Below are 14,902 nucleotides of genomic sequence, written 5' to 3' on the forward strand. Positions count from 1 at the left end.
CCAATCCCAATGAACTACTGTCCGCAGAGTTATGTCCATGATTTCCTTCCTCTGGTTGAGGAGACTGACTTTGACCTAACCCTGTTCTGATCCAACTCTTTGAAAGCCCAGAGTCAGGACTAGCAGCACTTCGCTCTTTTCAGACCCCACTGGAGGGGTCCCTCACACACTTCTATGTGTGCTGATGGCTGCAGTGCAAAGAGGCATCAGGTCAGCTATCAAGTTGCCTCCCTTCTAATCCTGGTTTATAGTTGATTTCTTACATGCCTCTGACTTGGCTAAGCCAACCCTCTTCTTTGGGCCTCAGTTTCTCTTTGGGTAAAATCTGGGGGCGGAGTGTACCGTGGTGTCTGTGGACAGTGGATTTCATCCCCATGTGCAGCTCACATTGCTGCTTTGCCTCCACAGGTTCTGTGGCTGCAGCTCCAGCTGCTGGCCAAGGGCACCAGGGGTACATGGAAGACAAGCAGCCCTGGAGAGAAAGCCTATAGGGAAGATTTGGATGGGCAAATAGACACCAGGGATGGAAGCAAGTTAGAATCTAGGAAGAATACTGGGAACTGAAGCTCTCCTCCTTGGAGGGCTTTTCAGCCCCAAAACCAAGGAGCTTGGGATGACCTCCACTTTTCTAAACCCTCTGACCCTGAGCCCTGCCTTTGGGGTGTAAGAGTCTCCTTTTTAGAGGATAATTAGGGATGAGGATGCTCTAGCCAGCGCTGCAAGCCTGAGAGCTGGACAGTGAGGCTCTCTGGGTCCTCCCCAGACTGGCAACTGCAGAGCCCAGGAGGGGTAGTGATCCCTCTCATCTTGCCCCTCCCATTTCAGGAGTGCTCTGCAGTCCAGCTGGGAGGAGGGATGGGACAGACTTCCCAGCTTCCTTTTTGGGTTAATTGGTGTTCCCTCTAGTTATTTCCTGCTTCCTTCCCCTCCCAGTTCCCATAGCAACTGGGCTGTAGCAGCCAGAACTTGATTGAGCCCAGCGGTGGCCCGACTGAGGTGGGGAAAGGAGGGCACTGCCAGGTCAATGCTTCCCACCCCACCCATCTCCCGCTGCCAACTCAAGGGTTCAGGGTGGTTAAGCTCAGAGGATAGGACATAATTGGAAAGCCTCTTCTGCCAGGGCTGGAGTTTGAAGAGCCTAACACGCCAGAGCAGGCCTGGTTCTCTCAGCTCTCCTCCTCTCACCACGCCCTGTGTCTTGCCTCTCAAATTTTGATTCATTGTTACTGGTAGGATTGTTCAGTAGGAAGAACCCTGGAGTTGGAGGTGGGAAACCAGGTTTCCAGTTCCTTTCTCTGCCACTATTTTATGCATCAGTAGACAAGTCCTTCCTTTCTTCCTAGGCCTCAGTTTTCCCATTTGTGAAATGATGAAGTAGGACCAAATCAATGGTTCTCAACCCTGGCTGCATACTAAAATTGCCTGAGGTATTTTGAAAAACTACAGATGTGTAGCTCCATCCATAAGGATTCTGACTTAGTTGATCTGGGCATAATGTGAGCCAGAGAGGAGTTTTTTTTTTTTTTCTTTTTTTGAGACAGTCTCACTCTGTCACCCAGGTTGGAGTGCAATGGCATGATCTCAGCTCAGTGCAACCTCTGCCTCCCAGGCAAAGGTGACCTTCCCACCTGAGTGCCCTAAATAGGTAGGATCCCAGGTGTGCAACACTACGCACAGTAATGTTTTTTGTAGAGACAGGATTTCACCATGTTGCCCAGGTTAGTGTCGAACTCCTGGACTCAAGTGATCCACCAGCTTCAGCCTCCCAAAGTGCTGGGATTACCGGCATGAGCCACCGCACCCAGCCCAGACAGTAGTATTTTTTGGAAGCTCTCTCTGAGTGATTGTGATATGCAGCCATAGTTGAGATACTGGAAAACAAAAGAGCTCCAGGATTCTCCCAGCTGACTGTTACCTGGTTCTAAGACATTTCTACACTTTCCCTGCATGCCTTGCCTCCAGCAAGCCCCACAGTTCTCCTAAGCCGGGCCCTCCTGGCTTTCCTCCATCCTTGTAGACAAGTGCCCAGACCCCTGTGAATGACTAAACAACCTCCCCCTGTCAACCCCTCCCTCAGTCCTAACACTGATGAGACAGGACAAGCTATCTAGGTCCATCTTAGAAACAGGGCTGCAAAGTCTAAGGCAGTCTTGTTGCCCAAGCTGTAACAAACACAGAGAGCCATATCTTTCACCTGAGAAGGACCCCAGGCCACCTCTGAGGCATGAGGGATAACAATGGCCTCCCTGGCCTTCTGTGGAGCTAAGGAATTGGATTACCTCTGAGCCCTGCATCACTCTTCTTCCTCCATTCCCCTCATTAGCTCCTTGCCTGTTCCTGCCTTACCACCCACAGGCCTGGTGTCCTCCCCAAACAATCTGCTCACCCACTTGTTGTCATGGTGACTCTGGCTGGGGATGTGGGGACTGAGTGGGGAGGTCGTCTAATTAAGGAGAAGGGCCACACTCCCAATGTCAGGTCACCCCTCCCCCTTCCCCAACCTACCTTGGCTGCCTCCCTCCCTTCCTCCCTCCAGGAGCAGATGAGGGGACCGCCCAGCCACCATAGCCTGTTACTGGGTCAATTGCAGTTGCCTGGGAGGAGGGCAGGAACTCCCCTGGGGCCTCCTCACCTAGGACCAGGAACATTGAACTAGAAGAGCCCAGAAAGAATTTTACATAGACTTCTGAGTCCCACCAATGGATGCAGGGTTGGGAGGGGGCCAATTACACACATTTTGGGGTGAGGGTGAGGCAGGCTCTGGGTCCAGGCTGCAGACACTGGGGCAGAGCCTGTGGACGGAGACTCATCTTGGCACTGAGGGGCTCAAAAGATGGAGGGAAGTCTCTAAGGTACTGGGACCCTTAGTTCTTGTAATTTCATGTTCTTTCCTGCCTTAATTTCTGTTTCTTTCTCCTCCCCTTCTTGTGCTTTCTTATCCATCTTCCTTACCTTTGCTTTCTTATGCTCCCATCTTTCTTAACCACTCTTATTCCATCTTATTCACCCGCTGCTCGTTATCACCCCTGTCTTTCTTACTCTCTTTATTACCACTTTCTCTTAACAGCCCCGCTTACCCCCATCTCACCCTTTCTTATGTCCCTACCTTTCAACTTCTTTCACCCTCACCCCACTCTTACCCCTTCACCTCTTTTATACCCTCCACCTCTAATTCCCTGGCTGTTTCTTCTCAACACCGTTGTTTCCTACCCCCACTATTCTGACTATTCCTTACCCTCTCTTTCCTACACACCTCCTGTCTTCCACCCCTTGCCCCAGCTGCCACTCTCTCACACCCCTCAAGCCACTCTCTTCCTGCCCTTTTTTTTAACCTTCCAGCTCTCTTACCCTGCCTCCTATTTTCACCCCCTTTTTTACCTTCCTTTCACTCCTTTCCCATTCCTTTTCACATGTTCTTTTAGTCCAATAACTTCATATTCAGGAATTGATATAAATAAAATTTAACACAAGTGTGCAAGAGATGTATGCATAAAGATAGTCACTGGAGTGTTGTTCATAATAGTAAAAATGTGGAAATAAATGTCTGTGAACAAGAGATTGGTGCCCTTTTCATTCCATTCATACAAAACCATTCTCTGTTCTCTTAACCCACCATGAATTTGTTTGCTGACATACCTTTGCTTAAGCTGTTGCCTCAGCTTGGAATGCCCACTTACTTCATCTCCATACACCCCATCTAAAATCCTGATTTGAGTCCAAGCTCAACTGTTCTCCCCACACTGGAATCTTTCCCTGCTTCTCTGCTTGCTTCACTCCAGTTGTCCATGGTTTGAACTCTCCTGTGGTATAGATCATATGCCATAGATTCAAGTTAGATGTGTCTACCCATGAAACTGGAATTTTCATGAGCCTAGAAACATGTCCTCATTTGCTTGTCCTGTTCGTTCAATCAACTGATTTTTTTAGTGTATATTGTGTAGTGTACACAATGGTTAATAAAGCAAACCCATGTCTGCTTACGTGCAAGTCACATTTTAGTGGGGCTGACAGAAAGGAAACAAGAGTGCAGAGAAAGTAATACTTGTGGTGAAGAAACAATTAAGGAAAAGAGAATAATGAGGGCAGCATCCTTTGGTGAGAGGGGTAAAGAGAGACCCTCTCTGATGACGGGACATTTAAACCGAGATCTGAAAAATAAGAATGACCCAGACATGTCAAGAGTAGGGGGAAGAGCATTCCAGAACAAAAGAACAGTATGTTCCAAGGCCCTGAGGTGGGAATAAGGAGGGTATGTTCAAGGAAAAGAAAGAAAATGAAGTTTGAGAGAGAGACAGGAGCAAAGTCATACGAGGGCTAGAAATCTGTGGTCAGAAGTTTCAGTATAAATCCATTGAAGGGTTTGGAGCAAAGGAGTAACATGAGTCAATTGTGTTTTGAGACCACTCTTCCTCCTGTGTGGACAGTGGATTGGAAAGAGCAAGAGTGCAGGTGGGGAGGCCAGATGCGAGACTGTCATCCAGGTGAGAGATAATGATGGTCTGCCCAAAGGCGTGGATGTGGAGCTACAATTGGCATGCCTCGCTGATAAACTAGATGAGGGGATACAGAGAAAGAGACATGAAAGCTGGCATCTATGTTTCATGGCACTCACTGAAATGGTTTTCTGGCACTCACTGAATGGTCAAGACTTGAGGACGACAATGGATTTGGGATTAAAAAAGTAAGATCTACATTTTAAAATTTAGAACTTGTTAAATTTGAGTTGCCTGTGAGATACCAAAGTCCCAAGCAATGTTTTGCTCCTTGGGGGATTGATTTGCACCACCACCTACCCCATCACCCACTAGTACACCCCTGCTTTGGAAAAGGCCAGTGTGGGATTGCATTGCCAAAGTCAATGTTCACAGCAGAGTTATCTGTAGTTTAGTGAAAATGTTTAAAGTAAGTATAAGAAACTGACAGTGCTTCTAAAACCATGTTGCTCAGAGTATGGTGGAAAAGCCTCCTGCAGCACAGTGACCCCCTGGCTCAAAAATGTAGATTCTGAGCCCACTTCTGTCCTCTTGAAGCTGAAACAGAGGGAGACATCTGCATATTTAACGAATGCTTCAGGGGGCTCTGAGGCATACTGAAGTCTAAGAACCATTGCTGTGAGGAACAATGATGAACCTAGAAAGCTCCCCTAAAGATACCAAGGCTGGATGTGGGTAGTGACACAGGAACAGGCAAAGTGCATGAAAGCCATCTGGGCATATGTTAAAATGCAGATGCTGATTTGATAGATCAGGAGTGGAGCCTGAGATTCTGCATCTCTCACAAGCTCCCAGGTGATGATGATGCTGCTGATCTAGGTCCATACTTTGAGGAGCAAGGACCTAGATCAGTGGTCCACAACTGGAGAGAATTCCCCTACCCTGGGGGGACATTTGACAATGGCTAGAGACATGTTTTTGTTTTTGTTTTTCACAATACGTGAGGGGAGAGAATGCTACTGGTGTCTAATGGGTAGAGGCCAGAGATGCGGCACAATATCCTGCAATGCACAGGACAACCCCCAGAGCAAAGAATTATCTGACCCAAAATGTCAGTAGTATCACTGTTAAGAAACCCTGGATTTAATCATAACCAAATAGTATGGAGCAGGGAACCTTTCTTAGCTAGCACCCAGTGCCTGGTAGGGATGGGCTAGATGAGGGACAGGAAGTATACCCATGAAGTGAAACTGCAAAGCAGAGGTTACAAATGAAATGTAGCAGTGTGTGTGATGTCTGCTCCATGCCAGAGCAGAAGCCAATAGGGCAGAGCATGGATCAAGTAGAGGTCAAAGGCACACGTGGTGCCGGGTAAGGCAGATTCCTGCTTTTTATTAAAAGTAACCCCTCACATTTGCATTACACTTTAGAGTTTACAAAACATTTTCATACGTGCCATGTTATTTCATCCATACAACACCCTAATTAGGTAGAGCAAGGACTATTCTTTCTCTTTCTTGAATTTAGAAACTCAATACTGTCAGCCAAGGAAATGTTTGCTGAATTGAACCATACTGAAATTTGCCTCATTATGTATAGGTAGTCTCAGACAAGTCAAGAGACTTCCTTGGACCAGGATTGCATGGGATGATTGCTAAGGCTCCTTCCAGTTCTGACCTAGGAGTAATTTTGTGATTTTTGCCACCACACAAATTCTGAGTCTTGGATGACTACTGTAGACTGGGGGGTCTTGAGAGCCCTCGCTATGAGATGGGAAATCTTAGGTAAAATGTAGTGGCCAAGTCCTTCTTGGCCAAGTCCTTGACCCAAGTCCTTCTTCCTCTTTACCCCCTGGATCCTGGGGTTAGGTTGGTGAGGCCCCCTTGAGAGATCACAAGTATGGCCCCCCATCCCGGTCCTCTGAAGTGGAAAGGGGCTGGTACGTGGGCTGATGCTCTTTCCTCTCCCCACAGGCTGTCTACAAGGCCTGGCTGTGCTCAGAATACTTCAGCGTGACCCAGCAGGAATGCCAGCGCTGGGTGCCCTGCAAGCAATACTGCCTGGAGGTGCAGACCCGGTGCCCCTTTATACTCCCCGACAATGAGGAAATGGTGTACGGAGGGCTCCCTGGCTTTATCTGTACAGGTAAAGGCAGGGCACTGGGGAAGAGGGAGGAAGCCGGGGACCCAGGGCAGGCATCAGGTCAGAGGAGTGGGAGCAGGGAGAACAACAGGGGAGTCAGGTGAGAAGAAGGCCAGTGGTTGGACAAATGGACAGTGAGGTACCCAGGTTGGGACAGGGGCAAGTGGAATAGGGAAAAAGACCAGAGTGCCTTTCTCTGGCCAGAACACATCCAAGGATTCATCCTGAGGAAACTGACTGGGGTCCTCAGAAAAGAAGGGCTCAGGAAGGGAAAGTGTTGAGGGCTAGCGGGGAAGGAGCCTTGGATGAGGCTACCTGAGCAGCCCCAGCTCTGGAAACCCGATCCCTAGATAAGGCACAGCCATCTGCTCCCCAAGCACCCCACCACACCTTCCTTATCCATTGGCAGGGTTGCTGGATACTTCACCAAAGCGGCCGGAAACCAAGTGCTGTGACGTGCAGTGGGTCTCCTGTGAGGCAAAGAAGAAGAAGATCAAGGAGTCTGAGGCCCCCAAAAGCCACCACCAGCAGTTCCACCACTCCTATTTCCACCACTACCACCAACAGTACCACCACTACCACCCCCGTCATGATCCCCCGGGCCGTGTCAGCAACAAGCCTGCCCTGCTGCCGGTCTCTGGGGGCTCCCGCCTCAGCCCTAGCAGGATCCGGCTCTGCATCCTTGTTCTCATGCTCCTCCATACCGTGGTGTCCTTCTCCAACAACCAGGGTGGTGGGGGATTGGGGCTGGAGACACTGCCTGCCCTAGAAGAGGGCCTGACACGGGAAGAGTGACAGTAGGGAGAACAGACCTCCACCACACACTGATATCAGCTCCAGCTCCCCCAGGTGGGGGGAAGGGGGCTCCTCCCATGGGAGGTATAGGATAAGGTGGGGACGGGGGGAAATCGAACCACACATCCCCCCAGCCTACCCCCACCCCAAAAGCAGCTCCAACAGAATGGCCAGAGGGCCCCAAGGAGCTGCAAAACTCATCCAGGCGAAAAACGCAGGAGCAGCAGGTGACCCCTCCCAAGCCCCCATCTATGGGGCTTAGCAAAAAAAGGGAGGAAGTCAGGGCTGGATATGCCCACCCCTGCCAAGAGCCCTGACCCCAGGGAAAGAGGCTGCTCACCCAGCCTGGGCCCTGCAGGGAATGTTGGGGGGCACAGAGGGGAGACACTCTTCCCCCCCTCCACATTCCTTTTGTTGCCAAGATCCTTAATTCCCTCCTGCCCATATCCCAACGGGCGACGGCAGACAGTGCAATGGCCCTCCTGCCACTTCAACACACTTTGCCCCACCTGGGACTATCGCAGGTGAAGCACCAGGCTGGGAGATGAGGTGTGCACAGTTGCAGCTAGATCGGGGCCCCAGTTAAGCTGTGCCCCACCACCCTAGGCAATGAGGGGCAGGAAAGGGGTACAGAACGAGTGGTGAAAGAGGGTGAAGATAGGGAAGGGAGATAGGAGAGGAGAAATGTGGGCAAAGGGCTTGAAGAGATGGTCGAATAGGCTACTGCCACCCAGCTTTGGGGAGATGGACGATAAGTGTTGAGGCAGGCTTGAAAACTGCTCCCCAAAACAGAGAGAGTTGCATTAGGAGCTCTCTGGGAAAAGACCACAGGAACTGAGTTGCTGGGCCTTAAAGCAAAAGGCTACAGGCACATGGTTAGACTGCTGCTGTCTGAAGGACCATATCTTACAGAAGGTGCACATACTCCCAAGGGCCTCCCTTGCCCTGGAGATCTTGGCCTTAGGGCCAAAGATATTAACATTTCCTATCTCCATGGGGAGGAGGGACTTAAGCCCAAGTGGATCAGGCCTGGCCAGGGTCCTCATACTCCCTTTTCTTGTCCTAGCCCAGGCCTCCATGAAGGAGAACCTGGTGGCATTGCCCCAGAGCTCTCCAGAGATGAGCCTCCCCTCTCCCCACCCTGTACCCGTCCCCAGCCTACCAAAGAGTATTCATGCCTTTCCATCTCTGACCCCATGGGTTACTGTCCCAATTGTGAAACAAACAGACTCCTCTACACCCTGTAGCAGGATCTTCTGCTGCAGTCACCCCAGTCCCTTGCTAGAGAAAGTCTAGGGACTGGCAAAAAGACCCTTTGACTAAAGATCATGTGCTGTCATCCCTTGGCTGAGAAACTGTTGAGTCAGGCTAGAGGGCTGGACAAGAGAAGAGGCATTGAGAACCCCTTGGGGGCCATTAGCCTTGCTCTGGTCTGCTGTGTGGGGGTGGGGAATAGGGGGGACCCCACATTGCCTGGGACATCTGAATTCTGGTTAAGAACTGACAGGAAAGGGAGCCAGAGCTGTATTCCTGGGAGAGGCCAGGGAGCTTTTAGTGCCAACAAGGCCTGTGTCCTTCTGGGATGCGATACTAGTGAGTGAATGGGAGGGTGGACCTGGAGCTGCATGAGACAGAAACCAAGAAGCAGATGACCCGGACTTGGTCAGCTTAGGGATGAATGGGAGGCCTCCCTAGTGGAGAGGGAATCATTCATGGGCCTCAACTGGGTCCCAGATTGGTTACATGAGATTGGGGAGTCCTTCCCTGCCAGTTTTCTCATTTCTTACAGCCTGTCCCCAACTCCTGTGCCCTGCCCACAAACTCCCCTGTTTGGCCCTCATCACTTCAGGCCTGGCCACATACCTCATCCCTAGAGTGCTCTTTTCAGCTGGGGAGGGGAAGAGGTGCTGGCTCCTTTCCAGACATGCTTATGTATAATTAAAGGGGCGGGTGCTTGGGCTCCAGAGAGACCCCAGGTACTGCCTTCTAACTCCTGCATCCTCAGGAGGGGAAAAAGGACTGGGAAGTAAAGGGGAACCATATGGCCCCAGGGAATGGACCCTTGGAGACTCCCATCCTCTCTTCCCCCTCACTAAGTGCCCAGGAGACCCCTGGCTCAGACCAGCCCAAGGCCTTGCCCAGTGGCAGAGGAAAGGGGCACCTCACTCCACCTCAGAGTCATTTGACTGCCTCCATTCACCCCACCACCCTAATCTTCCACCACCTCTCTGGCTGTCCCTGCCCTCCATCACAGGCAGCAGAGCCGGGCAGCTTTCTTATGCCATTTTCTACACTGTGCTTCATGAGTAGGACTTTCTTGCACTAGTTCCTATGACTGAGTGTCCAAGCTGGTTTCCTAGTAGTCCCCCATCCCTTCCTCCATTACCTGGCTATGATTCAGTTGTCTCTGCCCTCCCTCTTACCCTGCCTCTGTGTTTTGGTGAGAGTCTCTGTATGTGTACTGCTTTCTGTTTTGTTGCATTGTGGGGCAGAGGCCTCTCTGCTCTTGTTTAACCCCATAAAGAAATAAATGGTAAGACTTGATGATAACCCTCCCTTCATGGCTTTGTTCTGTGGAGTCAAGCTTGCTGCATTGGAAAAGTCTTTGGTTTGGGGAGGGAGTGGGACCAGAGATGCTGACCCTGTGCCTGGCTCCCTGTTGGTTCAAATCTCAGGAAGAAAGGGTAAACTGTAGTAGACCATTCTAGACAAGGACTCACAAAGCCAGCCACCTGCAGGGATCAGGCAGGTCACTGTACAGAGTGAAGTAGGCCAGGTTGGGGAAAAATGCAGACTCCAATGTGAGTGCTCAGAACTGTAGGACATGTGCAAAGGAAGCAGCTGAAGCCCAGAGTTGTCTTGGGGAATGTAGGTCTAATGTTGCCAAATCTTCTCATTCTTCAAGGGAAGTTAGGATTTGGGATTCCAACATGAAGCTCCCTAATTCATAAATGTTGGCTCAAGTCTAAAACCAACCAACCTACCTCTATGAGGGTTAAACAAGTCTGCAGGCTCCATGTGGCCTGGAGATTGCCAGTTGTTGCTTTTGTTGCAGCCTTTGGTTCTAGTCTGCCAGCCTCATCTCTCCTACACCTCTTCACCAGACCCATCTTACCACCACAGGAGGAAGGCCACTTGGGGACAACTGCTGGACGGGTGGCAGACAGGGCTCTCCATCACTACCACTGCTTTCACATGAATGGGGAAAGGAGGGCATGATCAAGAGAGAAGCTGATGTCCTGACTGAGCCGCCAGATTACTTTGTCGAGAAACCACTAGCCCACTCTGCTTCCCCAAAAGCAGCATAGCATGGAAGTCATGGTTTCTGGAGCCAGACTCTATGAGTTCTGAGTCTAGCCAGTGCCATTGTTATGGGATCTTTGGAGCATCACTTTTCTGGCTGGAAATCTCTGTGGTCAGTGACACCTTTGCCCAAGTTCTTGTCCTGCATCCAGGCAGAATAAGGTACACAGACAAGTGGAGGGTAAGCAAGACAAAGAGGAGCTTTAGTGAGTGTTAGAACAGCTCAGAGGGAACCTAGAGTGGTTAGCTCCTTTCTGCAGGCAGGTCATCCTGTCAGCTCTACAGCTCTCAGCAGAGAGGAGGCTCTGGAGAGGGTAGCTCCTCTCTGCAGCTGGTAGTCCCAACATCTCTGCAGGTCTCTGAAGCTCTCAGCAGAGAGGGTAGCTCCTCTCTGCAGCTGCCCATCCTGTCATCTGCTCAGCTCTGGCTGAGCCCAAGGCTTTTATGGGCCTCAGAGGGGAGGAAATGTGCACCAATTGGCCCATGGGCAGCCATGAGCAGGCCCAGAAAAGGCATCGCAAGTTCCCACTCCAGTCTGTGGGACTGGCAGCCCAACCCCCAGCCTTCAGAACCTCCCTGGCCTGAAGGTGGGGCCTCATCAGGGACCTACACCCTTTCACTGAAGAACCTATCTGCCTCCTGCTGCCATTCATGGTGCCCAGGCTTGGCCCAAATTTGCTCCAAGATCAGAGGGGTTGCTGGCAGCAAGGAGAAGCCAGGCAGTGGGAGCAGGTACTTCTGAGCCCACGAGGACAGGGGGACCTTCCTGGGCCCCTAAAAGTCCAGGGATGCTTGAGGCTGCAACACTGGTTTGGGCAGCTGCAGCTACACCTGGGGGAGAAGGGCACCTGCCTGCTCTATGGAGCAGAAGGCTTGGGTCTGCAGCCATGGTTTGTGCAGCTGCAGCTGTGCCCTGGAGGGCAGCACTCCTGCCTGCTCTCAGCCCCTCAAGAGCACAGGGATACTCAGATCTGCAGGCACAACTTGGGCAGCTGCAGTCCCCCCTGGGAGGGTGGGTCTTTTGCCTGTTTGTGGAGTGGGAGGCCCAGGCCTGGGGGGTTAGGGCTCCTGCCTGCTCTGTGGAGCAGAAGGCCTGGACCACACCTTCCTGCTGCAGCTTACGTCTTGGCAGCAGCCACTCTAGATGGGCCAGTGCTGCCATCACCATGTCCTACTTGTATGAGTTTGAACAAGAGTTCCTTTACTTCCTTGAACCTTGGTGTCCTCATCTATCACAAGGGTTATTTTGAGAATTAGATGGTGTAGTACATGAAGCACCTGGCAAAACAGCTGGCACAAAGGAGCCGCTCACATGCTGATTGTTGTTATTATCATTAGTCACTCAGTCTTTCTTCTCTTTCCTTCACCCCCACCTAAAACAGTCACCAAGTTCCATCATTCTGCTTTTGTAAGATGTGTCAAATCCTTCCCCTACTTTCCACCCTGACTCCCACTAAGCTGTTTCAGGCCTTCAGTGGCTTTTGCCTGGACTACTGCAATAGCCTATTAACCAATCTCTTGTCTAGTCACTCCAGCTCTGATCCATCCTCCACCTGGCACAGTCCCACACGCTTCAGAGACACTTGAAAGAGGTTTTGTGTGAAACCATTGCTGCCATGGTTGAGTGTCCTAGAGGATACAGCTAATCTCCCTGAAGCAAACATTACACACTTGGTGTAAAAAATATCGCATGGCTCCACGTTGTCCATAGAATCAAGGGTAAATTGAGCATGCCATTCAAGGCTCTTTGTTTTTTGATCATATCCTACCAGTCTGATCGTCTGATCTTCCCCCGTAGGTGCTCATATACTCACATCCATGCTCCACTGCCCTACTGGTTGGTATCTGAATGAGCTCTGCACAGTCTCATCTCCCACCCTTAGCTCACATTGTCTCTTCTGCACTGGAATGCCCTCTTTGCATCTCTGCCTATCACTGACTTTCCTAGTTTTCAAAGTCCAGCTCAAATGCCACCTCTGCTATGAAGACTTCCACATTCCCCCTCTATTGAGCTGGAAAAAATCTCTTCCTCCTCTGTTCTTCAATGACACTTTGTCCCTTAATCATGGTACTGATTGCATCCTGCCTGTGTTCAACTTAGTCATTCATTCAAAATATACCTACTGAGCAACGACTATATATCAGACAGTGCACTGGGTGCTGGCAAAACAGCAGGAAATAGACATTATAAATCCACATGATAATACGACTTTATGCATTGGACAACCATAATACACCCACTACAACATTAGCTTTTTTTTTTTAACATTAGCATTTTTGTCTCACTGAATGCCCAAGAGGAGGGAGCCAGGTTCTCTTGGCCTTGGCTATAGGAAAGAGAGATGAGGGATTGCAGGTCCCAAACTAACCTACTACATATAAAAGCAGAGGGGCCAATACACCCACAGTGCTAAGGGAGTACAGGGCACCATGACTGTGACAAGGAAGTAGCTCTACCAGGCATATGTCACCATTTCACTCCTGGATTAAGCTACCATCACTCTATAGCTGCCTCTCTGAGCTCTCCCTCCCTGAGCCAGGCCCAGGCCCTGGCACTCTCTCTTCAGGTCAGTCCAACTGCAGACAGCCTGTCTCTTCCAGCCTCAGCATGGGCGAGGAGGAAACATGGCAGTGGCTCACAGCCCTGGCAGCATATCAGAATCACCTGGAGAGTTTTAGTTCTGGCCTTACCAGCAGAAAGTCTGATTTAATTAGTTTGGGGTGGGAGTCCCAGCTTCGGTACTGTTTAGAAAACTCCACAAGTGATTCTAATGTGCAGCCAGGCATTACAATCACTGGGTGAAGAGAAGGCTGTGGCCACATTAAGTCCTTGTTATTTGAGGATAAGTGGTGCTAGAAAAAGGCCACTTACAATGAATCCACTTGAAATGGGGACCAACGTTTCACAGTAGAGCAGAAGAAAAGGAGAAAAGGATTTGGCTAGGACTTCATCTTGAGAAATAAAATTGGAAATGTAGAAACTATTTTAGTTTCCATTTAAAATGTACGAAATGTATAAATGTATAAATAATTGCAGATATGCACTAATTCTTACAATAGACAAAGTATGAGTCAAGCACTGGGGGATAATGTAATTTTCCTGATCAAAGTACCTGAGAGGACAATATTGACTTTTGCAGTACAGTCATAAGCAGAGTTTTTGTTTTGTTTTTTCCAAAATTAGAGAGCTTCTTCAATTATCCCAAGGACCTCTTGTAATCCTTTGAGAGTTGAATCATTCTCTTTGAAGCCTTGATCCTATCATTACCCAGGTCAATTTTCCCTTCTGCCAGGGATAACTGGCCTATCTCTGCCAAATCCCCATTTATCAAAGACTTTACATGACATTAGAGATGGTCTCCAACATCACTTTCATTGACTTCATGAAACCTTGAATCCTTTTCAAGACTTGCAATTTCACCAAGAGATTTATTGGGATTATGTAATGCTAACAATTAACAAGAGACTGAAAAAGACCTTAGCAAAATGGGTGTAGACAAACAGTATTTGGGTGCTAAATGGGAAGAGCAGTCTATGAGGGACTCAAAATAGTGACTACTTTATGCAATGACAACTTGGCCTTTCTACCCAACTTCATAAAGTCCCTTTCCTTTTGGGGTTCCTAATCGGCTTGTCTCTAAAATGAATGGATAGGATTAGATGTTTTTATACTTATGAAATAACTTAACCCAAATGAAGTAATCTATGTGAAGACATGGAGCCCAGTTACTAGCACAGAGGAGCAACTCCATAACTCCTGAGTTTTCTTCCCTCCCAAACATACTTAGATTCTTTTAGGTGACACCAAGGGGCGAAGAAGGAAAAAGGGAGGGAGAAGCCCATTAGAGCAACTAGAAGGAAGTCTCAGAACTTCTGCCTCATGCCCAAGTTTCTATTCAACTGCCATTACCTCCTATCACATTCACTGTGGCAGATCTCAGAGAAACTGTTTAGGGTGTAGGATGGAAATCCAAAGATCACTCAGACATGAAGAAGGTCAAGAAGCTCCTGGGTTTGTTGAGGAGAAAATACATAAACAGAAATTAGTCAAAACACCTCTAGAATCTGACCATTTTTCTCACCTCCATTGTCACTGCCTAGTCCACGCCACCGCCAACTCTCTCATAGACCACTGCAATGGCTTCCTACCTGGTCTCCCTGCTTCCAATCTTGCACCCCATGCACAGTTCACCCACAGAATCTCTTAAAAATGCAAACCAGATGATATC

At 49.5% G+C, this 14,902-nt stretch overlaps 1 protein-coding gene across 1 annotated transcript in view; it reads left to right on the forward strand.

Moving 5' to 3' along the window:
- The window catches only part of FAM155B (family with sequence similarity 155 member B), a 28,530-nt gene extending 18,610 nt beyond the window's left edge, over nt 1–9,920 (forward strand). Inside the window, exons 2-3 of the mRNA XM_032255840.1 lie at nt 6,407–6,578; nt 6,985–9,920. Of these exons, the coding sequence (XP_032111731.1) occupies nt 6,407–6,578; nt 6,985–7,370 (558 nt within the window). The 3' untranslated portion in view covers nt 7,371–9,920. The remainder of the gene's footprint in view (nt 1–6,406; nt 6,579–6,984) is intronic.
- Nucleotides 9,921–14,902: the final 4,982 nt, after the last annotated feature.

Source organism: Sapajus apella, unplaced genomic scaffold, assembly GCF_009761245.1.
Source record: "Sapajus apella isolate SASKATOON/1434 unplaced genomic scaffold, GSC_monkey_1.0 scaffold91, whole genome shotgun sequence".
In the NCBI taxonomy this organism is placed as follows: Eukaryota; Metazoa; Chordata; class Mammalia; order Primates; family Cebidae; genus Sapajus; species Sapajus apella.